Source organism: Eubalaena glacialis, chromosome 4, assembly GCF_028564815.1.
Source record: "Eubalaena glacialis isolate mEubGla1 chromosome 4, mEubGla1.1.hap2.+ XY, whole genome shotgun sequence".
NCBI classification, from domain to species: Eukaryota; Metazoa; Chordata; class Mammalia; order Artiodactyla; family Balaenidae; genus Eubalaena; species Eubalaena glacialis.
Window position 1 is genome coordinate 14,215,313 of NC_083719.1, and position 26,593 is coordinate 14,241,905.

Here is a 26,593-nt window from a genome sequence, read left to right on the forward strand (position 1 = left end):
TAAACTTCCTTTCTTAGATTTTCATCATGGGGTTTAAAAGAGCTATCACAGTCTATCTTTATCCGTTGCAAACAGTGGTCACTTTTAAGCTGCTTTTTCAGTATTCGATAACTTTCCTATTCCCTTATCTGGGCTGGTGTAGGGGATTAATTCTCAACCATATTAATGAGTAATTGGCATGAATATTCTTAGACTCAGGGTAGAACTTGAATGCTGACTGGAGACTAAGAAACCAAGCAGTACACCCTTGGGGCAGTCAACTCAATCCAATAAATATTAACTTATGAATACGTGCTGCGGGAGTTATAAAAGTTCCAGCTGAGTTAGGGCTTGCAACAAAGATTGGCGTTCTGGCATAAAACACATCCCCATGAATTACTCATGATTTCTAGTTTCATTTATTTAAAGAGGAGCAAGAATTTAATGACGAATCAAACAACCCACGTAAAGGATCATTCTCAATTTTTATGCCTATCCCCCACCAACCTTTTTAGCTGTTTGTTCACTTTTTTCAAAAAGCATTATTTATCAGCAACTGGCCCTTACTGATTCTTCCTAATACATTCAACAGTTTTCTTAGGGATAAACAACTGTATGTATTAAGATATAAGTTTGCCTGTTGTATCAAAGGTCTAAGTGATGGGTTTAAACAAGAGAGCACTTCATTTCTCCCTCATGGACAGCAGAGCATAGTGGTTCAGGGCTGACACAGGATCTCTATAGTGTTGAAGACCCAGGCTCTTTCCATCTTGATGCTCCATATTCTCAAATCACACAGTCATCCCATGGACCACTGCAGCCAGCAGGGGGGGGGGAAAAGGAAGCAGAGGGCACTCCCTCTCCCTTTGAAGTCATGGCCTGCAAGTTGCATGCAAAGCTTTCACCCACCTCCCACTGGCTGGAATGTAGTCACACGGCCATACCTGGCTGCAAGGGAACCTAGGAAATGTAATTCAATTGCTGGTGGCCATCATCGGGCTGAAACTTGAGATTCTACTATCGAAGGAAAGGAAGTCGAGTATTTGGGAACAACCAGTAGACGCTCCCACAACAATCCTCCTTTTGCTCTCTTATTTCATCAGTTTACATAATTTATAATTAAAATTATGCAATTACAGTAGCGATGACAATGGGCCTTAAGAGATTTGAGAATGAACGCTCTGACTCAGTAAGCACACGACTCAAATGCCGGAAGCGGTTCTACACTAGAGTCGGGGAGACAAACGTGTTCTCTAAAGGGCCGGAGGGCAAATATTTTGCGCTCTGCTGGCCATACAGTCCGTGTAGTCAACTCTGCCATTACAGCGTGAGGGCAGCCACAGACCACGTGCCAATGGAAGAGCGTGATGTGTTCCCACAAAATTTGATTTATAAAAACGGGCTGTGGGGTGGATTTGGCCTCTGGGCTGCATTGATCTGCTGGTTCAGGGTGTCATGGGCTTTGGCCATATGGTTATACAGCGGTGACGGGGATCACTGATTAGCCCAGCAAGCCAACCGGGAACCATTCAAAGAGCTTTTAGTCTAAAGACACCTTTCACTTATTGTGCATGTACCAAGGGCCAGGAACTACATTCGGAGCTTTATAATATTCTCTCTAATCCTCACAACAATCAGACAAGGTGGATAAAATGCTCCCGTTTTCAGATGAGAAAGCAGACACGACCAAGAAAACCCAGATTTGAACCCAGGTCTTTCCAGCTCCAACCCACCAGCCTCCCAAGCCTGTGGTTAGAAAAATAGTCCTTTTGCCAGTAACACATGAGACATAAGCACACAATTTCCTGTCACACTGCTGGTGAAGCTGTTGTATGCCAGATTTGACTTGTCAAGTATTAGAATGAGAAAGGTGTCCTCTGATCTTAAAATAGTCCTTGCCCTAAAAGTTTATCCAGGTTTTAGCAAAAGGCATCTACCTTTCAGATTTTTCCTGGGTAGAGTTGCTAAGGTCTCAAGCTTCAGAACATTGGTATCTAATGGAGGGGGAAAAGTCAAGGTGCCATTAATGTCACTGAAAACTTTTAGGGTCTTTCAAAGTTTATCTAAATAAACAAAGATTATACCCCACCCGTTCCACCTCCCACCCCGACTTCTTACCCTGGTACAGTGGGCTTCACCCACATAACCACCCTCCCCAGGTATGGCAGACCATCACACTCCTTCCAGAACCTTCCTGAAGAGGCCTCACAACCCTATGAGAGCTCCAGGCACCACTTCCAGTTTATAGGAGTTGGCATGAAAGAAAGAAGTCATCTGTCATCAAACCTTCAACACTTACCTTATGGAACAAACCGTCTCCCATTTTCCCCTCTGCTGTGCCCAAAAAAGGGATTATCAATTACTTCCTTTATCGTCGCTGCCAACATTTGTCGTATCTTAGTTTACTGAGCAAATCTCTTCTTGTTTCAGCAAGCAAGTCGATTAATTCTAGGTTTATAATCTATTGATGTGTTTATTACGAAATCTACGTCTCGAAGTCTTCCTTCATACAAACAAATACGCTTCTAAAAGGAAGTTTTTAAAGTATTACAAAATGGGGAAATTATGACTATTTAGAATTCACATTCAGTTTAATTACTTTGGAAGGAAGGTTATCCACCACTTACGTTACAAGCTACTCCAGAAACACTGAGTTAATTTCTTAGAGAAGAGAGCCACGTTTAAACATACGTATGACACATAATTAGTGAGCCCTGCATAGAATACTCTCAGTAGTAGACACTAGTAATTTCCAAAAATACAGAAACACATTTGTAATCCCCTCATCTTGTCTGAAGATGAAGTTTATAGGTATAATTTCTATAGGCATAATGTGAAGATGCTCCCCTGATAGATGGGCTTGTTTTCCTTTCAAAAATAAAACACTGGCTTAGAGTTCAACTCAAACCCCACCAGGAGATGTCACTGCCTGAGTCACAGGATAACACTGGTGCACAGCTGCTGCTTCTGTTTACAGCTAGCAAAGAGGCTGCGTCACGCTGGTAATTACTATGTGACACCTCTTAAGTACTACCACAAGTGGGCATCTGCCCGGCTCCGGAGGACCAGCCTCCACCCTGGAAACAGAGCAACCCGTCACAAATCACAGTTACGGGGGTGACGAGGCATCTGCGGGTCCGACCTCGCCCTCACCTCTTTCCCTATCAGGCACTCACTACTGCAGCCCCCCTCCAAGAGGAAGACTCTGCCGTCTGGTGATCCCTCCCCAGATGCTGCTGAAGCCACAGAGCAACACCTTTAATAGCCCTCGGTGGCACTGTCCCAGTGGGTGACAATCAACGCCCAGGGCAGGCTGATCCTGCAAAAATGAGGCTGTTGGCGGGGGGGTGGGTAGTGGGCAGTGTGTTCTGGCCTGGAAGGCTCACGGGAGTCTCCTCCCAAGTGTAACACATCTGTCCTCTTGAGCACTGAGCTTGTGTGCGTCTCCCAGGAACAGCCAGGACACTCGCTACCCCACTGTGTCCCAAAGTCTGCATCAGGACACTTTGTGACCCGGATGCATTGCCATGTGTTGCTACATCCAGGTTTATCCCCTCGCCTTTGCCAATGTGGGATCCAGAGGTGGCGGGTACCACGGGTGAGAAAGCAGTTCCTGGTGTGAAGGCACCAGGGGAAAGATATAAGAGAGAGAACGGATGCAGGAGAGGATGAGAGAGAAATCAGAAAAAGTTCAGGTAGAAACGTCCTGCCTGATCATCTCACTCGCAAAACACTGGATGAGATGAGGTTACTCTGGCCAAAGAGCCAGAAGCCAGGACTCCCCCAGGAGCTCGTGTCTATCTTCCTATTCAGAGTTCACTGGCGGTTTCACAAGAACGGCTGAAGAAACATAAACAGAGTTTTAACTCACTTCTGCCTGAAGGTCTTTCCTCTGACTTTGGGCTGGTTCTTATTATACATTCTTACTAAGTTGCCACGTGGCCAACCAGCCCCAGAAACCAACTGAAATCCCATGACTTTAGTTGAAAGAGAAGTGTGATTACTGAAGAAAATTTCTGATTTTCAAAGCAACCTTTCTTTAAATACTGCAAGCTGATGCCCCATTTTCTCAAACACAAAATGGAGGCGTTGAATTTCTTTCACCTTAACTCCAACCTATAACTGACCTTCTCTAGAACTGAATCGCTTTTTGTTCCCTTGTCTTAAGTTTAAAACTAGGTGAGCGGGACACCTCATTTTCTGTTTCTTCATACAGATGTATATATTGGATTTGCCTGCGGCCGCGGCTATCCTCTTGGTAATCACTTTATCTCACTCTGGGGCAGAAAGGGCTTGAGGTCGTCGCTTATAAAAGTACATAGATAACGGGGATAAAATAAACACCTCGGGGAGCAGAGCCTATTAGCCACAGGATGTATTTGTGCAAAACGGTGCACCTTGTCCAGGAGATGCAGCCCCTCACGAGGGCACAGGGCTTGGGGGTAGAGCCTGGGATGGACGTCAATCCCCCACTGGCTCTCTCAGCTGGATGCCCTGTACACATCCCCTGCCACCACGGGGGTGGTGGCCCTACAAAGCAACGAGGCTAAAAGGCCTGATGGGAGAGAAAATAGGAAAGCCCAGGGGAAGAAGAGCATACAGAAGTGCATCCAGAGGGTCCCATATACTATCTAGAAGGGAGCTGTAATTTTACCTCCAAATGGCTAAATCAGAGATAGAAATATGATCATTTAGAAGATTCACGGTGCCCATAAGATTAAAACAAACCAATTAGACAAGAGACAACATGTGCCGTGAACTCCCTCCTGTGGGTACTCAGCTCACTGTCGGAGGCACTGGGCAGACATCCTTGCTCCCCAGAGAAGGGGTAAATACTTTGACTCAACACACGTCACTGGCATGACACCCATGCTCACTTGGGTTAAATCAGTTCCAGGAGGGATCAAAACAATGTGAACCAAACACACACCCCTTGTGGCCCTATCCAAACAGGCCATCTAGACCAAACCAACCAGGAATGCACCAACGCTGTACACACCCGTGGTTGAGCCCCCCATCTAGAGAGTGGATGGACTGCACATACTGAATATCCTCTGTATTATCATGTATTCTGTGCTGCTAAGGAAGTATATAACTTATGTAAGTATTATTATTATTAACTATTTTTTGAGGACTTACTATGAGCCATTCACTAAGCTAAATATTTAATGTGGATTACCATATTTAATCTATAGGACAGACCTATAAAGGAAGTATTATTATCCCCATTTTATTGATAACAAAATGAAATTCAGAGAGGCCACCCAGCTAGTCAATGGTGAGGTTGGGATTTGCAGCCAGGATTGGAAACAGCTTTGCAACATTCCACAGACCACGTCTGCAGTCACTCTACAGAATAGTTAAAATAGTTAGGTGTTTATGCCTAAAGACGTGAGCTTCAACTAACTAGGAAGTTATTCTATATAAATAAGTATATTGATCAAGACCACTGGGGCATTCCTCTGTTAGGAAGAGATGTCACTGGTCTGCAAGTTTTTTTAAAAACAGGAGAAGGAGCCAGATGGTAAGTTTTACCATCAATATCCTTCCAAACAATAAGTGATAAAATTTTATAAAAACAAATAGTAAACATTTTTTTCTCTCTCTAGTAGTTTTACTTATTTATTTTTTAATTAATTTATCGTTGTCTGCGTTGGGTCTTCACTGCTGCATGCGGGCTTCTCATTGCGGTGGCTTCTCTTGTTGCGGAGCACGGGCTCTAGGCGCGTGGGCTTCGGTAGGTGTGGTGCGTGGGCTTCAGTAGTTGTGGCTTGCGGGCTCTAGAGCACAGGCTCAGCAGTTGTGGCACAGGGCTTAGTTGCTCTGCGGCATGTGGGATCTTCCCGGACCAGGGCTCAAACCTGTGTCCCCTGCATTGGCAGGTGGATTCTCAACCACTGTGCCACCAGGGAAGCCCCCCTCCCTAGTAGTTTTAAAATAAAGCCCCAAAATTCATTGACGTTCTTCAGGAAAAAAGGCGTTCATGTCCTCTCCCCTCAAATCTGTATTCTTTCGCTGCTTGACCAACAGGACATGGTAGAAATGATGCTTGGCCAGTTTCTGGACCCAGGCCTTAGGAAACTGCCAGCTCATACTTCATACCCTTTGATGCAATGATTCCCCTAATGAGAAAAATTAAAGTGGCAAAACAATCTGGAATAATAGAGTAATATTAATATAGGTGGAAAAATCCAAAGGATAGCATATTTTGTAGGCATTAAAAATGCTCCCCAGGGGACTTCCCTGGCGGTCCAGTGGCTAGGACTCCATGCTTCCAATGCAGGGGGCGTGAGTTTGATCCCTGGCTGGGAAACTAAGATCCCACATGCCACAGGGTGTGGCCAGAATAAAATAAAATAAAATTAAATTAAAAAGTAAAGTAAAATAAAATAAAATAAAACAAAATAAAATAAAATAAAAATGCTCCCCAAATGTTTAATGCCATTGGGAAATGCTTATGAGATGAAAAAGTAGCATACAAAATTGTATGTATCATATATAATTATTGTAACATTGCCAAGAAAATTTGTCCAAAGAAGTACTAGAAGACAAGACATAATAATCCTTTTTTTAGGGTAGTAAGATTACAATTGATCCTGTCTTCTTCTTTTTTTATTTCCTTGAATTTTATTTTATTTATTTTGATCCTTTCTTCTTTATATTCATTTTTCTCTACACTATTTTTGTTTCCCCCAATGGACAGTCATAACACCTTTTAGTGGGAAAACACCACTGTGTATGAGATTTGACCCTCAGGTAAGCAAGCCTGTGCCCTCACATACCTTCTGTGGGACTCAGATTTCCATAGTGAGGAGACATCAAGTGGATCCAGACATGGATTTGCCCATGAAGAGACGAAAGGCTGGGAGTAGGGCAGCCTGCATGAGTGGGCTGTCCCTCTGTCAGGGACAGCTTCTCTTGGCAGCCCTGGGACAGACCTCTCCGTGGCCCACCACACAGCAGCTACAGCCCTCCTTTGGCTTTGGAAAGCAAAGACGCCTTCCTCACATTTTAGGGATGGCAAAGAATTAGTCATCCTGTGTTGATAAAATAGAAATGAGCTTTAACAGGGCTTGATTACCAGAAGCTTGCTGGGGAGCCACAAGGGTTGAGGAAGCACGTTGCTCGTTAACTGGTGTTTAAGATATCTCACACTAAACACACTCTCTTGCAACAAGGATAGATTGCGTTATTCTCCATGCTCTTAATCAACTTCAAATATTAGCCCATCTGGGTCAAAGTAGGATTTCAAAAGCGGTAAACATTGTCTATGCCTGAGACAGATTTTTCCACGACCACATTAGAGGGTGGAAGAAAAATAAATCATTCATTCCTTCGACAAACCTTTCCCGAATGTCTCGTATGCCTTAGGGATATATAAACAAAGAAGATGGAGCACACTTAGAATTAAACACAAACTCTTGCACCAGTCCACATCACTTGGGTTCTGGGGCTGACCCCTGTGGCTTTGCAAGAACCAGTTTTTCCCATATCGTCTGAACCCCGCTTTCACTGACCTCATGTGGGTGGCCTGAAATTGACCACAGTGATGTATTTACACCACAGAAATCAACGAATGCCAAAGAGCAGAGAGCTGGTTGCTAGACATTTACCAACACACCACTGCCTACAAGGCCCAATGAGGGGTCCCCATACACCTCCCCCACTCACCTCCAGCCAGCCTGTCCCTTCTCCTTGTGTGCTGACCACACTGACCTTGCTGGGTGTCGAGCCCACCTCGTGCGTCGCCACCATGTAACGATACACTTGTCTGTCTGCACAGGCTTATTTATTCACTTCACCTCTCTGTACCTATTTCAAAACCAACGGCACAAGGACTTGTGCAGGCCTATGAAAGCTGAAATACGCTTGTTTGTGGGAACCCATCTCGACCGAACGTCCAGACGCACAAAGCCTGAGCTGGGGCATGCTGGTCAGACTTCTCTGTGAGGCTTTTCTTAGCCTCACTTTATATATGAAAGAAATAGTATTATCAAAGCATAGGCTTCATCCACAAGGTGAAATTAAGCCTATAATCAGGCCAACCTGAATCATTAAAACATCTGGATTAAAGAATACATTTAAATCAATTTCTTTTCAACCTTCCAAGAATATAATTCAGTGCGATTGCTAATGCCATTTCCAAATACTACAGAGGCCAGTGTGCTTTTAAAGAGCTTTGGTTTTTTTAAATACAATAGCCCTTCGTATATCCAGAGCCCAAATATAGGGCAACCTCTCCACTCCAGGGCAGGGCAGAGCAGCCGAGACTGCTGTCACAGAGTTAGTTTTAGAGGCTCAGTGGCCTTTTTCAAACTTTTGCATCTTTACTATGTTATATGAGACGTCAAATAACAAGCTTCAGAGAGCCCTGCATTAGCAGCCAACATTTTGCTTCTTAAATGCTAAAACTGCACGCTGTCCTTGGGTAATAGTCTCCTAAGTCCGGGTAGCCTGGGATCCACCCGCTTCAAGGCAGCTGGACCAGACGATGTTTCACCTGTCCCCATCCCCCCGCCACTGCAAATCGGGCTACTGAAGACATCCCAGGGCCCACCTGCTGCATCCAAGGTGGGGTCCAAAATGAGGTGGGAGGCGGGATGAGAAACCAAGGGAGCCAGGTCCCTGGCCAGGGGATGATTCTCCCCGTATTTCTTGATCCTGTCTGCCTCCCCGGTTGCGGCCCCTACTTTCTTCCTTCTTATTTGGCACCCGATGCTTCCTGCTTGGCTTTCTGCCTTCCTTACCCGGCGTCAGAATGGCATTCTCTCACACCCTCTCCCCTCACCTCCTGACCATGACACTGGCACGTAGTCTTTGGAGGTTCTTACCAAGAGCGTTTATTACTGGCAACGAGATAAACAGCAAGGAGGAGGGTCTCTCCTCCGCCTCCCCTCGCCCCCCAGGCAGCTGTCTTCACGTTCGTCCACTTGGTGAATATACAATGGTGCGTCGGGGCCACTGGACCACAGCACACGAAGCAGCCAGCCCGTGAGGTGCCCCAGGCACGCACCCGGATACCCTATCGAAGCCTCCCGTCATTTGCTTTCCACTGATTAAGTTCAGATTTCGCTCACTGCCCGTTACAGAGCAATTTGATTCAGCAAATTCCAAAATGGGACTAAAGTAACAGGAAGAAGCCTGAATGTGGGACTCACCCAGAACCGGCTGCAATCAAGCTTGAAAAACACGTTTGGCCAGCAGATTCGAGACTTATAATAATAGTTATTTCTCTTTTAGATGTGGCCCCAAAGGACGTGTCCAATGGCATGGAATCATCTCAAATTTAGCAAGAGTAAAATTCCCTCTCAAATTTAATATTTTACTTTTAGCCTGGCTCTAAATGTTCCCCCTGTCTGGGGTTCCCTTTCTAACTTTCTGCACAGATATTGAAAAAAACAAACAAATGTATGGAGCAAAGTATATTCCATAGAAAACTACCAACTGTTGAGAGCTGGGAGTTATCTCATCAGAATAAAAAAGGTGAGGCAGGGGTAGCCTACTTCAAAGGAGTGAGAGGGCATTTCCCACTTTCAGCAAGTTATTAGTCTTTGGTAATAATAATTATTATTAGATATGTGTATATTGTGTGTGTGTGTGTGTGTGTGTGTGTGTGTGTGTGTGTGTGTATTTATTTATTTATTTATTTATTCTCCTTCTTGTCTGTTTATCTTGTAACCGGTAAAACATTCTTAGAAAAAAACTTTTGTTTGTTTAGTTTACATCATAAACTACTTGTTCAAAATATCTATAATTACCCACAATTAATTATGATTTAATTTAATTGTGGGAATGTTCCATTTCATTAAGGCAACCCTTATTACATTTCTGCGAAGTCTCTCCCTTCAGTCTCTAAAATGATCAGGCCCCCTAGATATTTACTGCAGGTGTTAAAAATGGTTTATAAATACATTCCATTCACAAGTATTTATAAAAGCGCCTATTCTGTGCAACATTCTATGCAGAGAGCTGGTGGGAATGCCATGATGTAAAGTGAAAAAGAGAAAGTCCTGCTTTCAGAAATGTTCAAATGTCATAAGGGGGATACGTACAATACTGGTAGATCACCCATCATCTCAAACCAAGACTGACATCTAAAATTCTCTGAAAGTGTTTCCTCAACTATTTAATTAGTCCATGTCCTAAATCTAGGCACTTGTGTGAATGTCATCTTCAAGAACTTGATTTAATGTCTCATTTTATATAGAAAGTTCTTTCATTATTCAATTAAATGTGAACTTAACCATCCCCTTTGATGGACGGGGAAGGAATTTGGAAGAAAATGAAAACTAGAAAACTAAAGAGAAAAGTAGCTTTTAAGGACATGATTACAACTGATTATAGTCAACACACACACACACACACACACACACAAACACACCATACAACTATGGCTGAAAAGGAATGCTTATACAAGGACAAAAAAAATTGTGGTATTCCTGTTCCTAGAGAGTTACCAGTTTCCACTTTCTTTGACAATAAAATTGGCAATAACCTCTTGTCTTTTTTTTAAACAACTTTCTTTCTACATCTTCATATCTGAATTTCAATGACCCTAATTAGAATTCAAGTGACACCAATTTATATAAATTTTGTTAACACAGCAATGGGGCTAGAAATGGAAACGTCCAATATGGACACAAGTTGTGCTCATATTAATAGAAATAACTGCCTGCTTCCTTTCCCGTCTCTATCCCCCTTTCTTAGAGCCAGATATTAATAAAACATTAATACAGTTAATGTACTGCATATGGGGGCCCAATGATCATATTTTCAAAGATAAGATCTATGGTAAAAAAAAGTATTGTAATACCAGAACGGGTATATTGGTCTAACTATTAACCTTTAGAAATGTTCAAGTCTTTAAAATGCAAGCAATTTACAAAATGTTTACTAGCTTAGATTTCTAACAACTACCATCTGAAGTTAAAAATCAAACATCAAAAAACTCAAGAAGACTTTACAGGGTGTAGGAAGAAGTACTTTTTGATAATTTCGGGGCCGTCACTTCCTCACTCAAGAAAAACACTTATTGGCATATGTTTCTACAGGTATATTCAGTTAATTTTATGTCTCTCTCTTCATGCTAAAGAGAATTCTATTTCCTGGAATTAAGGGATTGCACTCCTTTTTAAATTCTAATTTCAACTACCTTTTAAATTAGTCACAGTATTTTTTAGAAAGATAACCAGCAAATGAAATAGACTCAAGAAAAAGTAAATGTATATCATAATTACCTTTTGCCTGATCCACAGTCCTCACCTTCAGGCATTTCTGCCCTTTGAAAATAACAACAAAGTGGAGAAGGCTGCAGCACTTCTGTGCTACGACAGTTTCTTCTCCACGCTGACGATGACTATCCGGAGGGAAAAACCCCAGTAGTCAAGTTCTTTTCTTTTTGGAGTAAAGCACTCCTCCCCTACTCAGAAAGTAGGTGTTTACAAACTTCCAAAGCCCCGGCCTGCCTTGAATGAAGCTAGGAGCCGGGCTATTATGACTGTCCCCTTCTAAAAATAAATAGGTCACCTCTTACTCCCAGGACCGTGACAGGCAGCTGGGAGCAAGCGCTGCCCAGCTGCCCAGCTTTTTCGCTCCAGTCCTGTGAGGAGGTGTCACCACCCAGCTATTAACCTTTACCAGGATGACTTCACCTAAGCCAGCCTACCCTTTCTATTTCCTGCTTTTTCCTGGCATGACAAGGCACCCCCAAAGGGCGGCGAGCTGGAAACTTCAGCCTGGGCTATCAGATCTCCAACTCACAGAAGGGGCTGGAGGGTGGAGAGCAAAGTGGGCAGGACCGCGAGAGCTGAGAGGCTTGTTTGTTCTGGAAATGCTTAGCCACTCAGCAAAAAGATCCCTGACTCACAAAAAAAAGGGGGGAAATGCCAATAAACAATGGTGTTTGGAGGGATATTGTTTTGCAAGAAAATCTTCCTTTGGGTCATCTAGATTTCTCAACTCTGAAGTAAGCACACAAATATGAGTCCACGTGTTCCTGTGGGCAACACAGTTTCTTCCGAGGGACTTCCCTCTGTCATCAGGGACCAGCCTGACATTGGAATGTGGCCAAGCTGTGGGCCTGAGATGTTCTGATAGCTTGGCCCATCATTACGCACGAGTCATCAATCACCAGGTACCCTCATTCCCTGCAACTTCTAATAGCAGGACGGAAATTACTTCACTTTTTGCTTTCAAAAAAGCTGGACGAAACATTACTGAGATCCCTTTAGGAATATAACCTGAAAACTTTGCAGAAAAACTTGAAATCATTTTTTTTTTCCTGATTGGGAAAGTCAAGTAAGGCTGTAAGCAAGATCTAATTATTAAGAAACAATATACTTTTCTTAGATACATGCACCCCAATGTTCATTGCAGTACAATTTACAATAGCCAAGACATGGAAGCAACTTAAATGTCCATCAACAGATGAATGGATAAAGAAGATGTGGTACATATATACAATGGAATATTACTCAGCCATAAAAAAAGAACAAAATAATGCCATTTGCAGCTACTTGGATGGACCTAGAGATTGTCATACTGAGTGAAGTACATTCCACAGAGAAAGACAAACGTCATATGATACTGCTTATATGTGGAATCTTAAAAAATGGTACAAATGAACTTATTTACAAAATAGAAATAGAGTCACAGATGTAGAAAACAAACTTATGGTTACCAAAGGAGAAAGGAGGGGGGGAGGAGTGATAAATTGGGAGATTGGGATTGACATATACACACTGCTACATATAAAATAGATAACTAACAAGAACCTACTGTATAGCACAGGGAACTCAACTGAATACTCTGTAAAGACCTACATGGGAAAAGAATCTAAAAAAGAGTGGATAGATGTATATGTATAACTGATTCACTTTGCTGTACACCTGAAACTAACACAACATTCCAAATCAACTGTACTCCAATAAAAATTAAAAATAAAAAATAAAATAAAAAAAACATTAAAAAAAAGAAACAATACACTTTTTTTTTAACATCTTTATTGGAGTATAATTGTTTTACAATGGTGTGTTAGTTTCTGCATTATGACAAAGTGAATCAGCTATTCATATACATATATCCCATATCTCTTCCCTCTTGAGTCTCCCTCCCTATCCCACCTCTCTAGGTGGTCACAAAGCGCCGAGCTGATCTCCCTGTGCTATGCAGCTGCTTCCCACTAGCTATCGATCTTACATTTGGTAGTGTATATATGTCCATGCCACTCTCTCACTTTGTCCCAGCTTACCCTTCCACTTTTCTTTTTAAAATGTGTGTTCCGTTGTCACAGGATTAGTAATAGCTAATCCTAGCAATATCTCTATATTCAATGTATACTTTACATTTATATGTGTTAAAGTGATTTCTGGAGCATTAGAAAATTGAAGAGTCTAAACAAATATTATCTTTCTCTGAGGCACTGTTAGCTATTTTGTAGCACATGCCTGTCGCAATTCACGACAATTCTTTAATATTCCACACAAGAGCTAAAGTTCTAGACTTCAAAGTCTAAGAGTAAGTTGCTGCATACTCAAACACGTAACTCAAATACTGTTGACCTTGAAAGAAAACAGTCATAAGCAGAGTTCTGAAGATCAGGGTGTGCCCGAGCCTCTCAGGATTGGAGCAATGTGCTGTCTTGTTAGAAATTCCAGGCCTAATGAAGTGAAAAGTTGAGACACTGAAAATATTATCCATGAGAATATTTTACCACCTCTATTTCACTTGACCAACAACAATGCTAATTCTATGATCTAATTCTCAGTTCTAACAATCCTATCCCATTAATTTTACCTTTTTTATTCTTTTAAGCTTCTCTTACACTACTTCTTGAAGATCTGAGTACTGCTGTTGTTGAACTTAGCTGCTGATGACTACAGACCAGACTACTGTATCCCTGAAACCTGCCTCTCAATTTTAAAGGACAATTAACTGATCGGTGTGAGAGATGAATTACCCATTACTACCATAAAATATTTCCTTTAAAAATACTTCCTTTAAGCACGTCTTCATGCATTTTAAAATTACTTGCTCCGACCATAAATTCCCCTTTAGATATGTTTGTGTTAACTTCTGAAATTCCCAAGGACAAGGAGGGAAAACAGGATGGCACAGATAACAAAAGGCAGGTGTAGGACACAGTGGGAGGCTTCCTCGCTCCAGTGACACCTTCGGTCCGGCGGGGGGTTTAGGGTGCCAAAGGTTCCCTCATCATCCCTGACCGGAAACCCACTGGGCATCCCAAATTTAAGGACTCACAGAATACAGCCGTGGGAAAGACCCTGAGGGCCACGAAAGCCATCCAAGATTTTCAGACGCTGAAACGGGGGCCCAGCAAAGTCAGGTGACCTGCTGGGGGCAGAGGCAGGAACAGCCTCCGGCGCAGGAGTGGAGGGCTCTTTTCATCCCTCCAGCCGAACAGACTGTAGAACGCAGTCATTCTGGCAGAAGTGCATACACACGGCCAGACACGTACACGGTTTAAGTTCTCTTATAGCCATACTCTTTCCAACTTTGTATGCATTTAATTTTAGTAGTAGACTTTAAGTGAACATTTTTATTTTCTCTTGCGGTTTTAATCATACAGTATTATGGCCTAAGAAAACAATTGCCATTTCAAAGCTAAATGTCCGCTTCTCTTAATGCCCTTTTTTCTCTTCACACAATCATCGGCCTAAGAGTTTTGGTTTTTTCCATCTCTCCTACGGCAGCGTTGACTGAGGCTCTGGAACTTTCAGAGACAAGAGGAGGGACCCTCCCTCTGTTGGAGGTTACAGGGCAATATTAGCATGAATGGCTAAGAAATGGGTGGGGTTCGTTGGTGGAGAGAAAATTATTAAGAGGAGTAGGTTAACTCCTTGCTAAACTGACCTAACAGAATTCTTGCTGAAGGCAGGCCAGGGTGATCAGCTATTACCTAGGGGATGGTGAGACCTGAGGGATTTGGTTAGATATTAAGGGTGATCAAATATCAAGGGCGGAGGATTCTCAATAAACTGACTTGACAAATTTCTTGCTAAAACTGGGTTCCTGAGGACATACCCAAGGACAGGGCCTAGTTGGAAATGAGCTCAGAGGAGCCTGACTAATTTGGTCAAAGAGAGAGTCTTTGTCACCTCCTAAGAACAAGGCACATTTTAATTTTTTTTTAATTGGCACTCAGTGTTACAAACTGTATGGCCCCTTCAGAGGGGTGCTGTCCAGTGTGGTAGCCCCTAGCAGCACCTGGCTATTGCACACTTAAAATGTGACTAGTTTAGGGGCTTCCCTGGTGGCGCAGCGGTTGAGAGTCTGCCTGCCGATGCAGGGGACGCGGGTTCGAGCCCTGGTCTGGGAAGATCCCACATGCCGCGGAGCAACTGGGCCCGTGAGCCACAACTACTGAGCCTGCGCGTCTGGAGCCTGTGCGTCTGGAGCCTGTGCTCCGCAACAAGAGAGGCCGCAACAAGAGAGGCCGCGACAGTGAGAGGCCCGCGCAGCGCGATGAAGAGTGGCCCCCGCTCGCCGGAACTAGAGAAAGCCCTCGCGCAGAAACGAAGACCCAACACAGCCAAAAATAAATTAAAAATAAATAAATTAAAAAAAAAAAAAAAAAGTGGCTAGTTTGGAATTTTAGGATGGAATAGGAAAAAAGAATGTCAACTATCTCATTACCAATTTTTATATTGATAACATGCTGAAATAATAATATTTGGGATATACTGGTTAAATAAAATGTATTATTAAAATCAATTTCACTTCTTTCTGTTTACTTTCTCTAAACGTGGCTGCTAGAAATATACAATTATATATGTAGCCTGCATTCTGTTTCCACTGGCCTGTATAGCTCTAGAGCTTCAATTTTCTACTTTTCTGCCAAAACTGGCCTAAATTTGACATAAAACAGAAGTTCCTTTGAGAGCTCACTAGCTAACACAATCTTACCAATTGTTTCAAAAACATTTCCAGAATCACTTTTAGTCAGAAGGGAAAGGGGTACAAATTACAGAAGGCAATTAACAGGACAGTTAATGGATACCGAGAAGAGTCCATTGAGTATCTTCTCCCTCCATATCTTGGCTTCTGCTTTTCTCCACCCCAAACCCTCTCCCACCCTTGCTTCCCTTTGGCCTCCGAAGACAAGAGCCCATAAGTAATTTCTTCAAGGCCAGGCTGTATCCCAAGTTCTTGATTCCCTTCCCTCCTCTCACCTCTGGTTTATACCACCAGGTATCCCAGCCTGTTCTTGCCAGTTCCTGACCCTCCCAAATTCTACCTTTCCCTCAGCCCACAAACATATGCAGGCCTTTTCCAGAAACCCCACCACTGACCATACATCTCCTTCTAGTCCCAAACCTCTGTCTGCCCTTTACAGCCCAAGGTCCTAACCAGGGGTCTATGTTCAACTCACTCCTCACCAATTACAGCCTACCTTCTGCCCCTACCATGGCCCTGACAATGCTCTTCAAATGCAGCTGACGCTTACTTTCCATCTAATCTGCCCTGACCTCGTGGGGCCCTACGTGGCTGCCCACTTCCCTTTATCTTGACACTCTCTCCACCCTGGGCTCCAAGACTCCACTGTCTGTGCCCAGCCCCACTCCTTTCAACAGTCCTTCTTGGTCTATCTAAGTGTCTCTCTTCTAACTGACTCTTCAGTCTTAAGCGTTGGTGATCTCTAGGGCCGGCCTTCCCAAACCTGAAACAATACAGAGTAGTGGGTCCCAACCTCAGCCACTCTCTACTTCCACTGGTCTGGGATGGGTCATGAACTTGCTTCCAAGATGCTGCTCGTGGGGGGAGGAACCACTCTTGGAGAGCACAGTCCTGGCGTTCCAACATTGGCCACCTTCCTTTTCATGCTATACAATCTCTCTAGTCCCAGAATTTAACTCTGACCTCCACGCCCAAATCTATATTGCTAGTCACACACTCTCCAGAATTCCAAACCTATACAGAGCCTGCGCTCTAGAGCCCGTGAGCCACAACTACTGAGCCCACGTGCCACAACTACTGAAGCCCACGTGTCTAGAGCCTGTGCTCTGCAACAAGAGAAGCCACCACAATGAGAAGCCCGCACACTGCAATGAAGAGTAGCCCCTGCTCGTCGCAACTAGAGAAAGCCCGCACACAGCAACGAAGACCCAATGCAGCCATAAATAAATAAATTAATTAAAAAAAAAAAAAAGTCTCGTCCCCAGCTCCTGTCAATGGAGCATGCTGACCACTTCTGGTTGGTGCCACCAGATTCAAATTGATTTTTGCTCAAATAAACTCTTAAAATTTTTAATATGCCTCAGTTTCTCTTTTAATACCTGGAAGTCCCACAAACATCTCCAAAAACGAGCCCAAAGAGGATCCACCAACTCTCAGTAACCTGCTCTCCCTTATCCTTTCCTATTTCTTCTCTTCATTTTCTTTTTTTGGAAAAATAATTCTCCATATCATTCTCAATCCCATTTTTCTGAAGCATTTTCTTCAGTGAATTTAGCAGCATCTCAATGTATCTTCACTACTTGCTGACATGTCAGCTATCGGAATCCCTCCCTCCTTCCCATTAGGAGATACGCAGGGACCTTATCTTCTTGTTCATTATTGTTTCCCAACAATACTACAAAGCATGGTAGAGCCAGCTCCTGGAACAGCACACACCATATTATTTTAGGGTGATACTATTAGTCAATATTAGTTACATCAGTAAAGTGAAAAAAGGTTCCAAATGGCCAACTGAGGCAAAAACATGGGAATTATATTCATTCTTCCCTCTCGCTCACCAGCCAGAGAAGATTCTCGCCAAGTGCCATCAACCCTAACACACTGAGCTGTACTTGTAAGCACCCTTGAGACTGTGCCTTCTGTGGTTATTGCCTTCAGTCAGTCCAGCATCACCTGTGGCCTAGGCTAGGGGCCACCAAATACTTGTGATAAAGCACCCCTAGCAGGACACGCTGTCCAAATACATTGTGCGTTTCTACATTATATGCATATATATTTTCAATGTACAAATATGACCTGCAAATACTGTATGTGCTTCATAAATCATATGCAAAATAAAAACATGTAGAGATAAAATAAATATAAGCATTCTTTGTAATTGCAAAAAAACCAAAACAATCCCTATCAACAAGGGATTAATTAAATTATGGTGCCATGAAATCCTATGCTAAAAAGCATGAGATTATTATGAAAATCTTTCCATAATATGGTCAACTTTAAAGAGAGACTAGAAAACAAAATGTATAATATCCCATTGATGTAAAAATATACATTTACATATTGATGAAAATACCTCAACAAAGATATGGATGAAGAAAGGGAAACCAGGAGGACAAGGGGAAGGGGGGAGGGGAGGGAGAGGAGAGAAAGGAAAAGTGTTTCAAAGGACCTACACTGAGGTATTGACTGTGGTTTTCTTTTCTGGCTTAAGAAAACAATGAATATTTTCTATTTTATTCTTTTTGCCTGTCTGTATTTTCAATTTTTCAGCAACAAATACAAATTGTTCTTTTGGTAAGCAAAGAAAATGTTCTTAAAATATGAAAAAGAAAAAAGGTTACTTTTAAATGGAAGGGGAAAATTTTTTCTGTGGTTTCCTGTCACTAAAGGAAAAAAAAAATTCCTATTCTTTCATTTGGGTCTTCAGGATTTTTCCCTCAAACCAGACCAGGAAGAGTTCCTACCTTCAAGGATTTGACCACTCAGAAAATAACATGTGTTGGTTGAAAGAATGAGAGAAAGAAAACAGAAGCAAGCCCCCCCTCCACCCACTGACTCGAGAGGATAAGAATTCCCCTTCTCCACTTTTTTCGTATCCCACTGAAGACTTCCAGTGTTGCCAATACAGAATTTGTTTCCCATGAAAATTCAGAGTATATACTACGCACTTTGCAAAAGTGGAATAAGGGTATAAATTAGTATCAAAGCCAGTGTATTTCTGGAGCAAAGTGGAAAAGGACATCTTTTTTTCCTTAGATTAAAAAGAAATAAAAGGTTCAAATGATTATATATGTAAATGATGTGAATGATGCCATTCAGTAGTGACGATGTGATGAATAATCATGATGTGCTACACTGAGAGAGATGGTCCCTCTCTCTTGCTTTCTGGTTGGTGGAATCATATTGAGACTTGTCCTAGATTGGTGGCTTTCCAAGCAATAAAAACTTATTTTTCCTAAATGCTATGCTATGACAAACCTCAGTATATAAAAGACACAACAACCCAAAAGACTTATTCAGGTTTAAATGGGAGCAGGGCACTGAGAGGTGGCCTCAGTCCTGCACAAAGGCAGCCCTTGAATCGGATCCTTGGAAACCCAGAGTTGCACAAGTTACAGTTGGAAAACTGTGACCGGGACCATCTGGACGGCTAGGAAGAGAAAGTGGGAATGTTTTTTCTCAGTCTCTTCTCTAATAATTAGAACAGAAGCAACCCAGTTACTCTCTTTATCCTTTTATCTTTTTTAAGCTTAGAGTTATGAAGTGTTTTCCTCAAATTTCTTTTCATCCAAACATAGCTGGCACTCTACAACCAACGCACAGAGCTTCTGAAGTCCCGCCCTCTAGCATTCTGGTCAACCTTCTCCTTCCTTTTGCTGGAGGTACCACTGTAGTTACCCTACTTCCCAGCCTGGGACAGTCCCCAGTTTCACCTCTTGTCCTGGTATAATTAATAACAGACCCCTTTCACTCTCATCAGTATACCTGTTTAGGTCATCAATTGTAAGATAACCCAATATATTACCATGTTCTTCCCCCTATTTGTCAGAACTTCCATTTTGCTAATGTGTGCTAGATTGTTGTTTTGATTATCACATAATTTGTTATGGTCTCAACAGGGACCCCCAACTGGAGCCAGATCTGTGCCATAGACCATTCAGTTTAGCCAGGGAGTGCCTCTCACACCCTTCCAGTCCGGTCCATGCTATACCCATTGTCTGACCTGTCGTCTTGGGTCGAACTGTGTCCCTTCCTAAAGTAGATATTGTTGGAGCGAAGCTGTCTGGAAAGTGTGGTTTGGACACTTGTGGGTGCAGCTGCCCCAGGGTGCTGAAGAAGCCAGCATCCAGGAGTGGAAAGATCAAAACATGGGAGAAGAGTCAGCAAACGTCCAAAGGGGAAGAGGGGGGAAAGGAGTGGAGAGAAACTGGGGGGCAGGGAGGCCGGCAGGGAGCACCGTGAAAGACTCAACAGCCTCCAAGAGGTGGACCCTGTACCAGCTGTGTCTTTGTCATGCTGGTCTCTGTGGGGTATATTTGATGTCCTAACATTTAAATAAAATATTTTTCTTTATTGAAGTAGAGCTGATTTACAATGTTGTGTTAGTTTCAGGTATACGGCAAAGTGATTCAGTTATACATATACGTGACAAGAACACTGAATACAGTTCCCTGTGCTATACAGTAGGTCCTTGTTTCTTATGTGTTTTTTTTTCATTTTATTTATTTATTTATTTATTTACTTATTTATTTACTTATTAGCTGCACCGGGTCTTAGTTGCAGCACACGGGATCTTCGTTGCAGCATGCGGACTCTTAGTTGCAGCATGCATGCAGGATCTAGTTCCCCAACCAGGGATTGAACCCGGGCTCCTGCATTGGGAGCTCGGAGTCTCACCCACTGGACCACCAGGGAAGTCCCTCTTACGAGTCTCTTAATAAAAGTTCATTATATGTTGTTAAATTTTAAATTGTGATATTTAGGAGTTAATGACCATTTGACTCCATGAAGAAAAGTGTAAACACCACAAATAACCCATTTGCTGACTCATTCAGCAGGTTCACGGTGGGGTACAGCAGATGGAGAGGAGCAGGAAGGGACATGACTTCGGGGCACAGGAGTAGCCTCGGGAAATGAGGAGAGGAAGAAGAGGCTGTTTGGCAACCGCTTAAGGAAGCGAGGAGAAAAGGACTCCAGGAAACCAGCAGGTGCTGGGACCTCCGGAGTCACACCAGCCTGCATCACTGGCCTGGTTTGCGTGTGTGTGTCCTGTGTTTACCAAGACCCATTTCACTGCGCTAAACAGGGTCTCTACAAACTCTTGTCTGTGACCCCCTCTCTGAGGACCTGTTGGTCACCAGTGACTAGTTTCATTCCCACTTACTGCCTCATGCCTTCTCTCCTTAGAAAACTGTTGATGTGCTTCTGTATCAAGAGGGGTTCTTTCTCTCTTTCTCTCTTCTCCCTCCCATCCTTCCCAAACCCCTCCCCCCCAAAAAAAGTCTACAAAACTGCAGGAGTAGAGAGACTGATAGAAATCAAATTCCCAACGGTGCCAAATGTCACTATTGGTTCAAGCTTCCCTCCACAGAATAATCCTGAAGAATAATAATCTTGTTTCTCAATAATCTTGCTTGCTTGGTTATTGAAAGCTCTCTTTTAAGGCTCTATGTGTATTTCAGGGGTGAAGGTCCTTGACAGAGAATCTCTGGTTCCAAGAAAGTTAGAACAAATAGCCACAGGAGAGAAAGAACTCTGGCAGATACCACTGCTCTTAGTAAACATACAGAAATGGAAAATTTCTAAGGCCACAAATCATAGAGACAGAGGTCTTTGCCGCAGGTAAAGACGGGAGTGGCTCCAACAAGAGTGGCACACAGCTCAAACCAAATCTTATCTCTCGCACTTAAAACTACAATGCAAAACAGAGGGCAATTGCAACTTATGTTTAACTAAGGATTACATAATACTTTTGTTATCTGTTAATCTTCCTTATCAGGTGTTGCTTATGTCAGTATTAAAAAGTATTTTTCATTCCTTAAATAGCACCTGATAAAATGCTTCTTGGCTATACATTTACCCAGGATTTTGTGGAGAAGCCAAACTGAAATGGAGACTTTCCAGCTCCACAGCCTTGTAATAGTTAATCGTTATTAGTTTTGAGGGTACCAGAAAGCCTCTTCATAGTCCCATTTGGCCACGCATCATCTGACACCCTTGTGGCCTTGGCTGGATGAGTTCCACCTGCTGACCCGGCCTTGGGTAGGGGTGAGAGATCTCAGACACTGAAAGGGCCGCCCCCTCCCAGGCAACTGTGTTTTCGGGAACGTGCTCCAGGGCTTGCTAATATCCGACAGCCTCCAGGCATTTCTGAAAAGGAACCAGCCCTTTTAGAAGCATTTGCTACGGGAAAAGCTTGGTATCTGCTGGCCTGGATCAGTGGGAAAGAAGAAAGCCTTCACTTCAGAGACCTGTAACTGCTTCCTGCAGCAGGGCAGCTGCCTCCAGTGACGTGGTGGGCCAGCACCTCCATACTGCCTCGACCACCGTCTGACTGTCTGATAATAAACCCAGCCTCTCAGAAACATGGTGTGTCTCCTGCAGGCCACCTCAAGGTTCCAAATAAGGCACGGGTAGCAATCTGAAGGTGACCATGAGTGAGTTCATTTCTAGCAGGCATGAGTAAAACCCTTTCAATGACTAGCAAAAAGCAATGAGCTTTAAAAACAGAGTGAAACAAATCTAAAATGTGACCCTTGAAGAGCCTTAGCCAAGAAACCGGGCATTGAGACAGGGTCAACCTGTGATCTCATGCCTCCACAAGAACCCCTCAGGAGGGGCTTCCTCGGGCACCCAGCACCTCTCTCCTATAAGCTTAACAATCTTGTCTTCTTGTAATAACCTTTTTATTTGGCAATGATTTGAGATTTACAGAAGAGGTGCAAAGATAGTACACAGAGCTCCCGTATACCCCTCACTTAGTTTCCCCCCGGGGTTAACATCTTACGTTACCACGGCACGTCTGTCAAAACTAAAAGCCAACATTGGTAGATTACTATGAACTAAACTCCAGACTTTATTTGTAGTTACTTTCACTAACGTCCTTTTTCTCCTCCAGGATCCCATCCGGGGCATCATGGTGCTTTCAGTCGTGACACCTCCCGAGTCTCCGTGGTCTGTGAGAGTTGCTCCGTCTTCCCTTGGTTTCCTACCTTGACAGTTTTGAGGAGTATTTTGTAGATATCAGGTATTTTACAGAATGCCCTCAGTTTGGATTTGTCTGATGTTTTTCTCATGATTAGACTGAGGTTACAGGTTTGGGGGAAGACAACCATGGAGGAGAATGGCCCTTCTCGTCACACCGGGGGTTCCCTGAGATCCACATGACTTCTCCCTGGTGATGGTCACTTGATGACTTGGATTCCTAGTGTTTGCCAGGTTTCTCCACTGCAAAGTTATTACTTTTCCCTTTCCATACTCTAGTCTTTGAAAGCAAATCTAAGTCCAACCCTCATTCTGGGCAGGGTGAGGGGGGGATGGTGGTGCCCAGGGACACAGCTCCACCTCCTGAACGCAGGGGTTGCAACTTATATTACTCAGAATTCTCCTGTAAGGAAGACTTGTCTCTCCTCCTTCCCTCAGCGACTTATCTATTCAATCATTTACATCAATAGGGACTTCCGTGGACTCGTAAGGACTTAGGGTTTGGGTTATAATCCAGTGCTGTATGATTGACTTTGTTGCGCAGATTGTTCCAGCCACTAACTCTGCCCACCCTGCCCTCTTCCACGACTCCTCCTCCAGCCCCTTAAGACACCTGGAGGGGCCACGTCTCTGCTGCACTTGGCTGGCTCCACTCTCCAGCCAACCTCGGGGTTAACCACAGTGTGCCCAGTTCCCCCCAAGATTACCTCGCTTCCCTCCCACCTGGTGTCAGCACCTGCCACGGGGCGACACCAGGGCTAACCTGGAAGTCAGAGGCGGGCTGACGTGGGAGCAAAGGCCTGTGCTCCACCCGCATGCGTCCAGTTCCAGGGACACGGGAGAGACGGGGTGCTGCGTGTGCCCCGCCCCTTGGGGTGCCACAGGCCGTGAGCAGTATCCAAGGAGGTGAGCCGTCTGCACACCAGTGTGTTCTTATGAAAGCATGACGACCTGCCATCTTTTTCCTTACTCTGATAAAATTTCCAGGTTTGAAACCAAGTTCAAATTTCCTTTCCACGTGTGCCATGCGTCCTGACGTTTCATGTTTCCTTCCTGTTTTGAGCACAGAGGAAGTGCACAGTTTAAAAATGGGAACGAGACTTGGCTACTTCACCTGCACTTACTTTTAGCATCAAACCATGGCAATGTCATACACACAGTTCATCATAAGTTTTCACAGTGGATTCGCGCCGCCAGACGCCGCTTCCAATCTGCTTATTTATAACCAATGGGAATTTTTATATCAAACTTGACTTTACATTTTTTAATTGAAATCATAAGCTGTACTGAAAACTGGAGAGGGCCATGACAGTTGAAGACCCCTCCTGATCCAGCTTCTGTGTTCATCGTGAGCAGTAAGAATTGAAACACTGCCTCACTGCCAAGTCAGTGAGAAGCAAGGGACGGGCTGTGTCAGGAGCTGCAACAGAGGCCAGAGAACAACATGTGTTTCCACACCAGCTGCAGACAGGTGGGCGGAGGGGACACCATGCTTACACGTGTCTCCCAGAGTGAGCGGGTCCCCTTTTCTTCCCATGAGTGCCACTGCTTTCATGGAAGGGGATCACAGAGAGCCTCCCCAACAACGAGAAACAGCTGTCCCCAGGGTCTTTCCAATGACATGGAATTACAAACTCTAAAGGCAAAACCGAGGCGCCTCTTGGGGGTGTCGCCCTGAGAAGCAGGCTTCATTGGATGCGTGTCCACAGGCCCCCGAACGGGCAGTTTCCTTTAAAACATAACTTTGGGGGCTTCCCTGGTGGCGCAGTGGTTGAGAATCTGCCTGCCAATGCAGGGGACACGGGTTCGAGCCCTGGTCTGGGAAGATCCCACGTGCTGCGGAGCAACTAGGCCCGTGAGCCACAACTACTGAGCCTGCGCGTCTGGAGCCTGTGCTCCGCAACAAGAGAGGCCGCGATAGTGAGAGGCCCGCGCACCGCGATGAAGAGTGGCCCCCGCTTGCCGCAACTAGAGAAAGCCCTCACACAGAAACGAAGACCCAACACAGCCATAAATAAATAAATAAATAAATAAAATTTAAAAACAAAACAAAACAAAAAAAACCACATAACTTTGCTTCGTTTTGCTTGAAATTATCCCTCCAAAAGAGGATGTGGTCACATGTTTGTGATCTTACCAAATCTGTCGCAGACCAGGACTGTGCATTCAATTTAAAAATTTTGAATAGCAAAGTACTAGGAGAGGAAGAATGGCTGAAGTGACATCACTCAATGCTGGTTTGGGAAGCTTTTAGATGTCATAGAGTTCACCTGATAGGATGGGTAAAAAATAATAACAATACTAATTAAAGAGAAAGACATATATCACAGATTCCTTAATTATTTGTGGGTGTGGGCTAGGCTATTATAAAATAAGCTTTGCCCAAATTTCTTCCAGAAGTACTATACTCAGTGGTCGTGTGATAAAGATGGAGCCACGTGGTTTTCCAGAGGTGGAGGTGTGGATGGGGAATTGGGTGAAGGTGGTCAAAAGGTACAAACTCCTTTTGTTATAAAGATAAGTAAGTCCTGGAGATGTAACGTACAGCGTGGTGACTACAGGTAATTATACTGTGTTGTATATTTGAAAGTTGCTAAGAAAGTAAATCTTAAAAATTCTCATCACAAGAAAACAAAACTGTAGCTGTACCGTAGCGGATGTTAAGTATTATGGTGATCATTTTGCACTATGTACATGTACTGAATCGTTACCTTATGCACCTGAAACTCACACAAAGTTATATGTCAGTTATGTCTCAATAAAACCGGGGGGAGGGGAAAAAAAGATTGACTGAAATAGCTGTTTACAGCTTGGATCAATTTCCAGTGACTTTACTATCTAAATTCCTCTATCACAACTTAGGAATGAAAATAACTTGTTCTGGGAAATGTGTTAGGGTCAAAAAGTGGCCCTAACTTTAATAAAACTGACATGAAGGGAGAACAGGAAAAGCAGCATTTTAAAACTAATATGTTACGCAAATAAGTTGTGATTTTATATCTATCAACAGTGATTTTACAGTGGTTACAATTAGTACGAGTAGAAAATTGGACCCTCTATATTTACATTCCCCGCAGCCAATACATTCAAGGTGGGCGAAAGCTTTCCTGGATCTTGGCGATGGGAAGGAGGGTCCTTGCCACACATTCAAGGTTCCCTTACATCAGGTATGAATTGTATTCCGAGTGGAAGGAGAAATCATCAAAATAGTTAGTCCTGGCTGCTCTGTAGAGACCAGCTCTTCGGGGCCAAGAGGAAGCATGGGGGTCAGTTAGGGGTTGAGATCTGGCCCAGGTCCAAGGGGATGATGACAGAGTGAGGGCTTGAGGGTCTAGGCCACATTCTGCAAATGGAGCCGAGCAGGTTGACTGATGGACTAAATGTGTGGAATAGGGGCAAGGTGAAATCACATACGTCTTCGATCTACTCACCTGAACACCATAGTCCTTAAAAGCACATTTTTGAAGAACAGCTAACGGCCTGGGATACCTGACATATTAAAACACGTTGGATAACTTTTCTGCAAATGGACCCACACTAAATATTTTCAAATTCATGGGCCATATGGTCTCCATTACAGCTAATCAACTCCACTGCTGTAGCTCAGACAATACGTAAAGGAATGAACGTGGGCCATGGGTGGCCACCCTCTGTATTTTATACACACACATGCTCCACCAATTACAAAAGAACATGTGCTATTTGTAATTGATTA

General features: G+C 43.6%; 1 protein-coding gene across 2 annotated transcripts in view; it reads right to left on the minus strand.

The window, feature by feature from the left end:
- The window catches only part of RETREG1 (reticulophagy regulator 1), a 121,303-nt gene that overhangs the window by 25,715 nt on the left and 68,995 nt on the right, over positions 1-26,593 (minus strand). Inside the window, exon 1 of one of the 2 annotated variants that reach the window (XM_061189144.1) lies at positions 11,217-11,678. The exons of the other annotated variant lie outside the window; for it this stretch is intronic. Coding sequence (XP_061045127.1) covers positions 11,217-11,251 — 35 coding nt within the window. The 5' untranslated portion in view covers positions 11,252-11,678. Of the gene's footprint in view, positions 1-11,216; positions 11,679-26,593 lie in introns of those variants that run through there. 2 annotated transcript variants of the gene reach the window in all.